This window comes from Pristiophorus japonicus, chromosome 1, assembly GCF_044704955.1.
Source record: "Pristiophorus japonicus isolate sPriJap1 chromosome 1, sPriJap1.hap1, whole genome shotgun sequence".
Classification (NCBI taxonomy): Eukaryota; Metazoa; Chordata; class Chondrichthyes; family Pristiophoridae; genus Pristiophorus; species Pristiophorus japonicus.
Genome location: NC_091977.1, coordinates 153,416,058 through 153,429,454, shown reverse-complemented (window position 1 = coordinate 153,429,454; position 13,397 = coordinate 153,416,058). Strand labels below are relative to the sequence as shown.

Below are 13,397 nucleotides of genomic sequence, written 5' to 3'. Positions count from 1 at the left end.
ACTTACCTGCCCGGATGAGGACTATGAGATCCTCGCCAGAATTGAACTCCTCCCAAACCTCTTGGACACCGTCAGGATAGACCTACCAGAGGTGGCGGCACAGTGGTATACAGGTAGGAGGGAGTGGCCCTAGGAGTCCTCAACATTGAGTCAGGACCCCATGAAGTTTCATGGTTTCAGGTCAAGCATGGGCTAGGAAAACCCCTCCTGATTACCACCTACTGCCCTCCCTGGTATTCCTGCATGTTGAGCACCACTTGGAAGAAGCACTGAAAGTAGCAATGGCACAGAATGTACTCTGGGTGGGGGACTTCAATGTTCATCACCAAGAGTGGCTCGCTAGCACCACTACTGACCAAGCTGACCGAGTCCTGAAAGACATAGCTGCCAGACTGGGCAAGCGACAAGTGGTGAGAGAACCAACACGAGGGAAAAATCTACTTGACCATGATAGTATTGGTAGCAGTGACCACCGTACAACCCTTGTGGAGACAAAGTCCCGTCTTCACACTGAGGACACCCTGCATCGTGTTGTGCGGCACTACCACCGTGCTAAATGGACTAGATTCAGAACAAATCTAGCAGCTCAAAACTGGGCATCCATGAGGCGCAGTGGGCCATCAGCAGCAGCAGCAGAATTGTATTCCACCATAATCTGTAACCTCATGGCCCGGCATATCTCTCACTCTATCACTGCTATCAAGCCAGGAGACCAACTCTGGTTCAATAAGGAGTGAAGAAGAGCATGCCAGGAGCATCACCAGGCGTACCTAACAATGAGGTGCCAACTTGGAGAAGCTGCAACACAGAACTACATGCATGCTAAATAGTAGAAGCAGCATGCAATAGACAGAGCTAAGCGATCCCATAATCAACGAATCAGATCAATGCCCTGCCACATCCAGTCATTAAAAACTAACGGGAGGAGGAGGAGGCTCCATGAATATCCCCATCCTCAATGATGGCGGAGCTCAGCACCTGAGTGCAAAAGTCAAGGCTGAATCATTTGCAACCATTTTCAGCTAGAAGTGCCGAGTGGATGATCCATATCGGCCTCCTCCTGAGCTACCCACCATTACTGAAGACAGTCTTTAGCCAATTCGATTCACTCAACGTGATATCAAGAAACGGCTGAGCGCAGTGGCTATAGCAAAGGCTTTGGGCCCCGACAACATCCTGGCTGTCGTACTGAAGACGTGTGCTCCACAACGAGCCATGCCTCGAGCCAAGCTGTTCCAGTACAGGTACAACACTGGCATCTATCCGACAACGTGGAAAACTGCCCAGGGGTATGTCCTGTCCACAAAAAGCAGGACAAATCCAATCCGTACAATTACCGCCCCATCCGTCTACTGTCAATCATCAGCAAAGTGATGGAAGGTGTCGTCGACAGTGCTATCAAGGTGCATTTATTCACCAATAACCTGCTCACCGATGCTCAGTTTGGGTTCCGCCAGGATCACTTGGCTCCAGACCTTGTTACAGCCTTGGTCCAAACTTGGACAAAAGAGCTGAATTTGAGGTGAGGTGAAAGTGACTGCCCTTGACATCAAGGCAGTATTTGACCGAGTGTGGCACTGAGGAGCCCTAGTAAAACTGAAGTCAATGGGAATCTGGAGGAAAACTCTTGACTGGCTGGAGTCATACCTCACACAAAGTAAGATGGTTGTGGTTGTTGGAGGTCAATCATCACAGCCCCAGGTCATCGCTGCAGGTGTTCCTTAGGGCAGTGTCCTAGGCCCAACCATCTTCAGCTGCTTCATCAATGACCTTCCTTCCATCATAAGGTCAGAAGTAGGAATGTTCGCTGATGACTGCACAGTGTTCAGTGCCATTCGCAACTCCTCAGATAACGAAGCAGTCCATGCCCCCGTGCAGCAAGACCCTTTGTTAGGGAAAACAAAAAAAGCAGAATATATTTGGGATGGTGAGAGACTGGGAAATGTTTGCATTCAGAGGGACCTGTGTGTCCTTGTACATGAATCGCAGAAAATTAACATGCAGGTACAGCAAGCAATTAGGAAAGCAAATGGTATGTTGGCTTTTGTTGCAAAGGGATTAGAGTATAAGAGTAAAGAAGTTGTATTACAATTATACAGGGCATTGGTGAGGCCACACCTGGAGTTTTGTGTTAGAGTTCTGGTCTCCCTACCTACATACTTGCCTTGGAGGGAGTGCAGCGAAGGTTCACAAGACTGATTCCTGGGATGAGGAGAGACTGAGTAGACTCGCCTATATTCCTTAGAGTTTAGAAGAATGAGAGGTGATCTAACTGAAACATAAAATTCTTAAGGGGCTCGACAGGGTTAATGCTGGGAATCTTTCCCGTGGCTGTGGAATATAGAACACGAGGTCACAGTCACAGTCACAGAATAATGGGTAGGCCATTTAGGAATGAGATGAGAAAAAAATTCTTCACTCAAAGGGCTGTGAATCTTTGGAATTCTCTACCTCAGAGGTGTGGATGCTCAGTTGTTGAGTATATTCAAGACAGAGGTCGGTAAATCTTTGGGAACAAAAGGAATTAAGGGATATTGGGATAGTACGGGAAGGTGGAGTTGAGGTAGAAGATCAACCATGATCTTGACTAATGCCGGAGCAGGCTCGAAGGGTAAAATGGCCTACTCTAGCTCCTATTTCTTATGTTCTTATATAAGTTCATACTGGGATTGAATGGACAATGTGAAGAGATGGAGGGGGATGTAGGGGCTTGATTGACTATCTGATTAAGAAGCATACCGATGTCTAGGATTAGGATTAATTTGAGAATATGCAAACCTATAGAGGACCCCAAGTTCTTGTTTTAGGAACTGTCACCATACAAGTCAAAACAAGGCCAGTTTTGGTTGTGATGGAACAAGGTCCAAATTTAATTGGGTGTAAAATAGTTGAAATATTTTTGCTCCATTTGCTCTGACAAAAAAAAGAGTGAAGGCCGAGTTACAAAGATTAGAGAAGATACAAAGATTAAATCAGTATCATTTTCTGAGTGCATTGTGCTAATTGTTTATGTAGTTAAGCAAATTAATCGATGAGAATCCATGAGGAACAGTGACAGTGAATCAACTATTCAAATTAGATAATTATGCCATTCCCAAAAAAGATTTGTTACTCATTTTAGGAGGTAGGCAGAAATTTATAAAACTCATTATTTCAAAGTGTTAACATGGAATGATCCTGAATGAAGATTCAAAATGGAACTTGAATGAGTGATTATTAAGAAATGGAGAAACACAGAGCTGGATACGACACTTCGGTCTTGGTCTGAATAGTATCAACTGATCCTTTCCAGCTATTATAATATGTATTGGGTTAATAATATTGAATGAAGTCTTTAACTTCATTTTTTTTGTTTCAGGGACAGCTTTCAATTTTACATGAAAAAATTGACCACCTAGAACGTCTGTTAGCTGAAAACAATGAAATCATTTCAAACATCAGGGACTCGGTTATTAATTTGAGCGAATCTGTGAAAGATAGCCGAGGGGGTCTTGAAGCCTCAAATTCAAGTAAAGGATTATTCTCTGAACTTTTTGGATCCTCTTTTGTTATTCCCATTGAACCGGAAGATTGTCAGTTTGCCTCCAAGACCTACACAAAAGCATCAGATTTACAAGTAAGTAACAATTGTGTTTTAAGGACCATAAATTTTGAAATATTTCCAGTTATTGCATCAGAGCACAAGTCAGTTTGCAACCAATGTCTCTGCTTTAACTGATTGCAAAAGAATTGCTAAACATTCTTTATTTCTATGGTGAACCCAGTAAGCAGATTAGATGCAGGAGAAAAATCCAAGAATTTTATTGATGCTGGGACGTCATCATTTTAAAGTTTCCCTATGGATCATCAAGGAAAGCTTTTGTTGGAAAAATGTCTAGGCAATGCAAAAAATTAAACTCAAGCAGAATCTCAAGGCAATCCTTGGTGTGGTTTGTGGTGGCTTGTCCTGCTGGATGAATGGCTTTATAGCATAAAGGTGAAGACTTCCTTTTACAGTAAAGGAAATTTAATATCTTGAAAGAAAAGAAAGACTTAGATTTATATCGCCCCTTTCACGACCACTGGACATCTCAAAGCACATTACAGTAAATTAAGTACTTTTGGTGTGTAGTCACTGTTGTATTGTGGGAAATGTGGCAACCAATTTGCGCTCAAACAAGCTCCTACAAACAGCAATGTGATAATTCATAGCAACACATTACTATTAAGAAGTAGTTGGTTTATTAATAAAGGTTAAACAATCACACTACACATTACCAGTTCATCTTCTAGGCTCACAACTGCATACCTCACCATGGATGATCTAGACTCAACTGACTGGGGTTTTATTGAGTCTTGTGAACATCGTGATTGGCTAAGCCACTTAAAATGCAACAGCTCTACAACTATTTTAAGTTGCACCTGTAAATCAAGTGCCCCCTAGTTAAAGGGGGGGAGGCACTAAAACCAACACAATTAAACAAATTAAACTTTAGACAGTAACTTAAATCAAATTAAAATTTGGTTGCCGGAGATGATGATGCACTCCAGTCCCTCCGGTGCCCACCTCTCGCGGAAGGCTGTGAGCGTACCGGTGGACATTGTGTGCGCAACAGCTCTACAACTCTTTTTGTCTGTAAAACAATAAATCAATTAGTCCCCCTGATCTGGGGGACACTCTAAACACTTTCCATGTGCCCTTTTTTTTGGGGGGGTTTTTGTTATTTTTGGGGGTTTTTTTTGGGGGCACTAATAAAACCATAAATTTTACAAGTTCCCCCTCTGGGGGGCACTCCAACCATTTTTCAAATGCCCTTTTTTTTTGTGTTTTTTTTGTATTTTTTGTAGTTTTTTTTGGGGCACTAAAATCATAACTTTTTACAAATGCCCCCTATAAATGGGGAGGGGGACACTAAAACCAGCAATTAAAACAAATTAAACTTTAAAGCATATAAAATCAAATTAAAATTTGGTTGCCAGGGGTGATGATGCACTCCAGTCCCTCCGGCGCCCACCTCTCGCGGAAGGCCGCAAGCGAACCGGTGGACACTGCGTGCGCAACAGCTCTACAAACCTGTGAACATATTCACAGGTGCATACATTACAGAAGGCACCTCCAACAATGCAGCGCTCCCTCAGCACTGCACTGGAGTGTCGGCCTAAATTTTTGTGCTCAAGTCCTTGGAGTGGGCCTTGAACCCACAACCTTCTGACTCAGGCAAGAGTGCTACCCACTGAACCACAACTGACATCTTGGTTCAAAAGAACAAATTGAGGAAAACAGCAAGAATTTATAAAGTAAGTGCCCATGGCTAATGCTTTCATCATCATAGTAACTCACTGTTGCTACAATGGGACCTCATTACATTAGATAGATGGTGATGTCGACTGTTTAGTCAAGCTGTTCCCTATGTTTCACTAGGGTCATCCTGAGTTTCAGTATAGTGATTCTCTTTCAAGACAGTTAAGTAACCTTTTGCCCTAGATTTGTAGTAATGTATATTTTATAGACCATAGAGAAAGTTTACTTAGGCCCAGATAATTTACTCCATCACTTCACTATCCCAGAGCTGTCAGGAAATTCCCGATCCAAACTCAACCTGAAGATCTTGAACTTCTTCATCTTTTTGATGATGGGTATTCTCTTTTTTTCATTCTACAACACCAAATTGCTTCTTTTGCTACACTGATAACATTTACACTAACCAAAAAACCTTGCGCATAAATCACCTGGTTGTCTCTTTTATTTTCTGTGTGCAGCCATTATTCACTGTTGAGATTCCTGCATAGCAATTAACTGAATGTATTTTACATTTTGAAAAGTAGTGTAAATGTGCTTCATATATTGTTTTAAACAGCTGGTGTTCTTGTGATACAACATGTAGACTCCACTTTTGTTTGTATAGAGTCTACTGACTAAAATTAAGATTTTTTTCAGATTAATTCCTTAAACCACAACATCAGCAAGTAATGTAGATGAATAGCCTTTGGGAATTAGTGTCTAAATTTTTCTGATTTCTTCTAGATGTTGGATATCTACAACATTCTACCTTTTGACAACCCAGATGGTGGAGTTTGGAAACAGGGCTTTGACATCATTTACAATGAACATGAATGGGATGATGAGCCACTGCAGGTCTTTGTTGTGCCCCATTCACACAATGATCCTGGTGAGGAATAGACATTTTAAGGGGTTTGAACTTCATCGCAACTTAATGATTCCTAAACAGTATTTTTCATTTCATAAAGTTAATTATTAGTAGTTATTATATTTTAAATTGTACTAATTTTTCAGTAGAAAAAAAACAAATTTACATGGGACCTACAGTGCTGAATGGAAGCATTGGCCTATAATTTGTGGTCGGCGCCGAAGCAAAGGCGTTCAGCGCTGGCCCTGAAGCAAGCTTCCCTCAAAAATCTTGTGAATTCCGTGACGAGAAGTTCGGCTTTTCCAACGTGCAGCTGACGTCAACGTAGTTTCATGGGAATTCCATAGTGCGAGCTGCTGTGATGTCAACTAGCTGTCTAAGTAGCCAATCACATTGCAGAATTCACACAGGAAACCAGAAAATAGAAAGCACTAATAATCACTTTCTAAAAAAATGTACAGACAGCGAAATAAAGATTTTTTTTCCACATACATATGGGGTGGGTGGAGGGGGGGGGGGTGGGGGGGCGGGGTGCGGGTGCAGATGGGGGAGGGTGGGGTCCACAACGCAACCTGTGGAGAAGCAGTGCATGACACTGCAATTTCAGGATTTCCGCATTGGGCTATGCACACACTAAATCCTGAAGTTACAGTCAGTTTCAAAGGCGAAATGACAGAGAACAATCCAGTTCAAGGTCATCAGGACTGCAAGTTTTGGGCCATTATGCTTGCTGGTATCTTGGGGGGGGTCAAGTTTCGGCCGCCTGCTAGAATGGCGCACATCGGGGAGGCCTGCCTAATTTATAGAACAAAAATTGCGCCGAATACTTACCTCGCGATTCTCAGATAGCTGTAGGCCATTTCCACCTTGGCGCTGCGCAGCAGGAGCTGCAGGGGGCGGAGCTACTGCCCTGCACCGAAAACAGTGCCGGCAGCTGTGCGTGTGCGCAGTAGCTGCCGGCATCCTGTCTCTGGGGCGCCGACCCTATCCCAGGCTGAAGGGACGTCGCCTCGATCCTCGGCCGAGTGGCCTGCGCATCTTACCTCGGCGGCGGGACCCGACCACCCGGCCTCTCACTGGGGGCAGGCCCCGCCTGAAGAGTCGGCGGCGGCGGCAGCCTTGCCTCGGCTGCGTGCGGGCCCCACCCGAAGTCCTCGGCGAGGCCCAGCTTCTTCGTCGTCGGTGGGGCCCGCCCGCCCGTATCTCGCTGGGGCGGGCCCCGCCTGAAGAGGCGTTGGCAGCCCGGCATCGGCTGCGTGCGGGCCCCGCTCGAAGTCCTCGGCGGGGCCCGGCTTCTTCGTCGCCTTCTCTCTCTTTCCCCCCCACCCCCCACCTCCCCCCCCCATCTTCTCTTCTCCCCCCCCCATCTTCTCTTCTCCCCCCCATCTTCTCTTCTCCCCCCCATCTTCTCTTCTCCCCCCCCCATCTTCTCTTCTCCCCCCCCCCATCTTCTCTTCTCCCCCCCCATCTTCTCTTCTCCCCCCCCATCTTCTCTTCTCCCCCCCCCATCTTCTCTTCTCCCCCCCCATCTTCTCTTCTCCCCCCCCATCTTCTCTTCTCCCCCCCCATCTTCTCTTCTCCCCCCCCATCTTCTCTTCTCCCCCCCCATCTTCTCTTCTCCCCCCCCATCTTCTCTTCTCCCCCCCCATCTTCTCTTCTCCCCCCCCATCTTCTCTTCTCCCCCCCCATCTTCTCTTCTCCCCCCCATCTTCTCTTCTCCCCCCCATCTTCTCTTCTCCCCCCCCATCTTCTCTTCTCCCCCCCCATCTTCTCTTCTCCCCCCCCATCTTCTCTTCTCCCCCCCCATCTTCTCTTCTCCCCCCCCATCTTCTCTTCTCCCCCCCCATCTTCTCTTCTCCCCCCCCATCTTCTCTTCTCCCCCCCCATCTTCTCTTCTCCCCCCCATCTTCTCTTCTCCCCCCCCATCTTCTCTCCTCCCCCCCCATCTTCTCTCCCTCCACCCCCCCCATCTTCTCTCCCCCCACCCCCCCGTCTTCTCTCCCGCCCCCCCCCCGCCCCGTCTTCTCTCCCCCCCCCCCCCGCCCCGTCTTCTCTTCCCCCCCCGCCTCGTCTTCTCTTCCCCCCCCGCCTCGTCTTCTCTTCCCCCCCCGCCCCGTCTTCTCTTCCCCCCCCGCCCCGTCTTCTCTTCCCCCCCCGCCCCGTCTTCTCTTCCCCCCCCATCTTCTCTTCTCCCCCCCCATCTTCTCTTCTCCCCCCCCATCTTCTCTTCTCCCCCCCCATCTTCTCTTCTCCCCCCCCATCTTCTCTTCTCCCCCCCCATCTTCTCTTCTCCCCCCCCATCTTCTCTTCTCCCCCCCATCTTCTCTTCTCCCCCCCCCATCTTCTCTTCCCCCCCCCGCCCCGTCTTCTCTTCCCCCCCCCGCCCCGTCTTCTCTTCCCCCCCCCCCCGCCCCGTCTTCTCTTCCCCCCCCCCCCCGCCCCGTCTTCTCTTCCCCCCCCCCCCCCCGCCCCGTCTTCTCTTCCCCCCCCCCCGCCCCGTCTTCTCTTTCCCCCCCCCCCCGCCCCGTCTTCTCTTCCCCCACCCCCCCCATCCTCAGCGGGGAGCTGTCTGTGACTGGGCGGTGCGTGCACCCTTAAAGGGGAGGTCACGCTGCCGGCGACTCAATGTTATTTTTTATTGTCAGCCGCCTGACAGGTCGGGCCAACAATAATGCCCACGGGTTCGGCCGGGCCGCCAACAGGTAGCCTGGCAACCCCTCTTTGATGCCAGGCCACTGGCTCGGCCGAAACCCTCCCTCGTGGCCCAGTGTTTGCCACTAAAGTGGCTGTAGAGTTCGCAGCGGCTCTCCCCTTTAACTGAAGGGGAGGGACCTTGTGAGATGTGAGTGCGATGCGGCACGTCTGCGTTGCGTTGACTTGGAGCGACGGTTGTTCCGACCCGCCCGCACTTCCACCCCACTGAAAATGACCGCTCTGACCCGACTGTACTTCCGCCCCGCAAGACCGCGCCGACCAGAAAAAAAATTTCAAGTCCTGAATTTCTCTGGATTCTCCGTCCCATGGATTGGGGTGGCGAAACACTTTATATAAAAAAAAACGGTAGGTGCGCGCCCCATTTGGGCATGGCTCAATTTCGGCCCCTTAGTGTTTTGAGTTGGCTTCTTGAAATATGTAAGATTCTGAGGGTGATTGACAGGGTAGATGCTGAGAGGTTGTTTTCCCCTGGCTGCAGAGTCTAGATCTGGGAGGCATAGTCTCAGTATAAGGGGTCGGCCATTTAAGACTGAGATAAAGTAGAATTTCTTCACTCAGAGGATTGTGAATCTTGGAATTCTCTACCCCAAAGGGCTGTAGATATTGAATCGTCTGGTATATTCAAGACACAGAAAGATAGATTTTTGGACTCTAGGGGAATCAAGGGATATGGGGATTGGGTGGGAAAGTGGCGATGAGGTCGAAAATCAGCCATGATCCTATTGAATGGCGCTCATCAGAAAAGGAGCAGCGAGCGGCGGCCATGGGCAGTGTGGAGGCCCCGACCTGCGAGGGAACATCAGCGGCAGGTCGGGGCCATAAAAGGAGCATGAGCGGTCCAAGGAGTAGCGTGGAGGTATACCACTACAAGATATAGCGCGAGCTGGTGCAGGAGGGTGACGGCTGTGAAGAGTGACATCATCAAGATCCAGGTCGGTGATTGGAACGTGAGCAGATACAGCAGGAGCGGTGAGCGATTGTAGAGGGATGTGATCGGGGCCCAGGGGAGGCGTGAGTTCGGGACCGGGGCAGCAAGGGCCAACCCACAATGCGATACGTGTGCGCACTAGGTCTGGGTAGCAGAGCTGGTCTCCAGTCGTCTGGGGTAATCCTTGCCACTGGACTAAGACCTAGCTCTGTCAAGCCCGTGTGGTGGCTGGTGTACAATGGCCATCCCACATTTAAAAAAATTCATGCACAGGCATCTTCCACCCTTCAGGATGTAGTTTGGGTCTTTCATTGAAACACCTGTGAACTCGTCCTTTTGTTTTGGCGTGGAAGCAAATCATCCTCGTTTCGAGGGACCGCCTATGATGATGATGATGATGAATGGTGGAGCAGGCTCGAAGGGCCGCATGACCTCCTGCTCCAAATTTTTATGTTCTTATATACTTGGTAATATATTTCCGTGTATGTCTCTCTGTATGTTTGCCTCTCCCCCACACTTTGTCACACATTTGCTAACCATCAACAAAACAGGATTTTTAATTATTTGTTGTCGGGATGTAGGCGACGATGGCAAAGCCACATTTATTGAACTGACCCTGAGAAAGTGATGGTGGTATGCCTTCTCCTTGAACTGCTGCAGTAATTATGGTGATAGCGTCCCACGATGTTGTTGGGTAGGGAGTTCCAGTATATTGACCCAGCAACGATGTCCAAATCAGGATAGCATGTGACTTGGAGGGGAACTTGAGGTGATCGTGCTCCCACAACATTGCTGTTGTTGTCCTCCTTGGCGGTAATGATCATGAGAGGATTGAAGTAACCATGGTGAGTTGTTGCAGTGATTCCTGTAATAAGTAGCCCACCTCCAGACCCCTCAAATCTCCACATTTACTAGATTCAAGTCAGGTGAGTACATACTGCAGCCACAGTCCACTGATGGTAGAAGGAGTGGATATTGAGTCCAATGGCACAGGAGCTGATCGTGTGAGCTGCTCTATTTTGGTGATGTCAAGGTTCTTGAGTGTCTGTGGCTGAAGCCATCCAGTGAGTATTTCATCACACTCCTAACTTGAGCCTTGTAAATGGTGGCGTTCTGAGAGGTCAGGAGGCGTGCCACTCATTTTAGCGTACCCAGCATCATCTCTGCTCTTGTATCCATGGTGCTGATATGGCTGGACCTGTTCCAAGTTGGAATAATTAGAGACTTTTTTCTTTATTTCCAAAAAGTCAAATTGGAATGAGAAATCTAGTAGTTTTGGAATGGCATGGATAAATAATGACATTAGAAACCCGTAAAATGGAAGAAGAAAGCCGACAAGGACTATAAAATAATGATGAAAAAATTAAAGGCATATGAGAAAGTTTAAAAAAGCGATTAAGAGAGGAATAAGGAAAGCGAAGAGGGGGTTTGAGGAAAATATTTCAAAAATCCTCAAAAGAAATAGTTAAGTATTTTACAAGTATATCAGTAAAACTTGAATTGCTAAATGTGAAGTGATACTCCAGAGAGGAGGAGATTGTCAATTTGTGAATGATGGAGGAGGTATTTAATAAGTACTCGCATGTAGATTCACTAGGAAACTGCCTGGAATGAGAAATATGATAGATTCAGAACAGAACAAGCAGCTCAAAACTGGGCATCCATGAGGCACTGTAGGGCAGCAGCTGATCAGATCAAAGCACTGCAGTCCTGTCACATCCAGTCGTGAATCATGATGGACAATTGAACAACTAACAGGTGAAGGAGGGTCCATGAACATCCCTATCCTCAAAGATGGTGGAGCCCAGCACATGAGTGCAAAAGGCAAGATTAAAGCGTTCGCAACTATATTCAGCCAGAAGTGCCGAGTGGATGATCCATCTCGGCCTCCTCATGCGATCCCCACCATCATAGAAGTCCGTCTTTAGCCAATTTGATTCACTCCCACGTGTTATCAAGAAACAGCACTAGAAACAGCACTAGATACATGATGAAGCAGTCTGTCCCAGCATGCAGCAAGACCTGGACAATATTCAGGCTTGGGCTGATAAGTCGCAAGTAACGTTTGCGTCACACAAGTGCCAGGCAATAACTATCTCCAACAAGAGAGAGTCTAACCACCGCCTCTTGACATTCAACGACATTACCATTGCCGAATCTCCCACCATCAACATCTGGTCAACACCTTTGACCAGAAACTTAACTGGATCTGCTACATAACTATTGTGGCTACAAGAGCAGGTCAGAGGCTGCGGCGAATGTCTCACCTCCTGACTCCACAAACCCTTTCCACCATCTACAAGGCAAAAGTCAAGAGTGTGATGGAATACTCTCCACTTGTTTGGATGAGTGCAGCTCGACACCATTCAGGACAAAGCAGCCCACTTGATTGGCATCCTATCCACCACCTTAAATATTCAATCCCTTCACTACTGGCACGCTGTGGCTGCAGTGTGTACCATCCACATGATGCACTGCAGCAAATCGCCAAGGCTTCTTCGATAGCACTTCCCAAACCTGCAATCTCCACCACTTAGAGGGACATAGGCAGCTGGCACATGGGAACATAATCACCTGCAAGTTCTGCTCCACTCTGACTTGGAAATATATTGCCGTTTCTTCATCATCACTGGTTCAAAATCCTGGAACTCCCTCCCTAATGCACTGTGGGAGTACCTTCACCAGACGGACTGCAGCGATTCAAGGACAATTAAGGATGGCCAATAAATGCTGGCCACATACCATGAATGGATAGAGAAAAAAATACAAATATGAAGAGAAACTTGAAAAATTTGGGATTTTCTTATTAGAACAATGCTGATTACAGGCAGATATAATAGTATTTAAAATTATGAAAGGATGAGACAAGGTAGATAGAAGCCGACTGTTTCCAGTAGTTAAGGGGTCAAGAATGAGGAGTCATAGATCCAAGATTAAATATGAGATTTATAACAGAGGACACAAAAAACCTCTTTACACAGAAATTTGTGAGGTTCTGGAATTCACTTCCAGAGTTGGTAGTTGGGGCAAAAACTTGGTTTGCATTCAAGATGAGAATTCTTAGGTGGATGTAGGAAAAAAGTTGAAGGGATATGGAAACAAGGTAGGTAAATGTGATTAGGACTATTTGCTTGCATGGAGGGTAACCACTTACATGGACTGGTTGAGCCAAATGACCTGGTTCCATGTTGTAATTCGGAAGGCAGAAAGGACCAGTCAGGTCAGGAATCAAGAAGAAGAGTGGAAATGGCGAGATTTGGGTATTCTATTTTTGGGTAGATAGAATAGAAATGTTTAATAAAGCAGTCATTGCAAAAACAGAGAGACCTGGGGGTGTTTGTGCACAACTCTGAAGGTGCCAGGACAGGTTAACAAAGCAGTTAAAAAAGCATATGGGCTCCTCAACTTTATAAATAGAGGCATAGAGCATAAAAGCCAGGAAGTTTAGCTAAATTTATACAAAACACTAGTTCGGCCCCAGCTGGAGTATTGTGTTCAATTCCAGGGACCACACTTTAGGGAAGACGGGAAAGCTTTGGAGAGGGTACAGAAGAAATTTAGGAGAATGGTTTCAGGGATGAGGGATTACAGTTACGTGGATAAAATTATAGAACAGTACAGGATAA

At 47.0% G+C, this 13,397-nt stretch overlaps 1 protein-coding gene across 3 annotated transcripts in view; it reads left to right on the top strand.

The window, feature by feature from the left end:
• man2a1 (mannosidase, alpha, class 2A, member 1) overlaps positions 1–13,397 on the top strand; it is a 340,299-nt gene that overhangs the window by 56,297 nt on the left and 270,605 nt on the right. For all 3 annotated transcript variants that reach the window (XM_070884021.1, XM_070884015.1, XM_070884009.1), the window contains exons 2-3: positions 3,359–3,616; positions 6,005–6,149. In XM_070884021.1, coding sequence (XP_070740122.1) covers positions 3,359–3,616; positions 6,005–6,149 — 403 coding nt within the window. The remainder of the gene's footprint in view (positions 1–3,358; positions 3,617–6,004; positions 6,150–13,397) is intronic.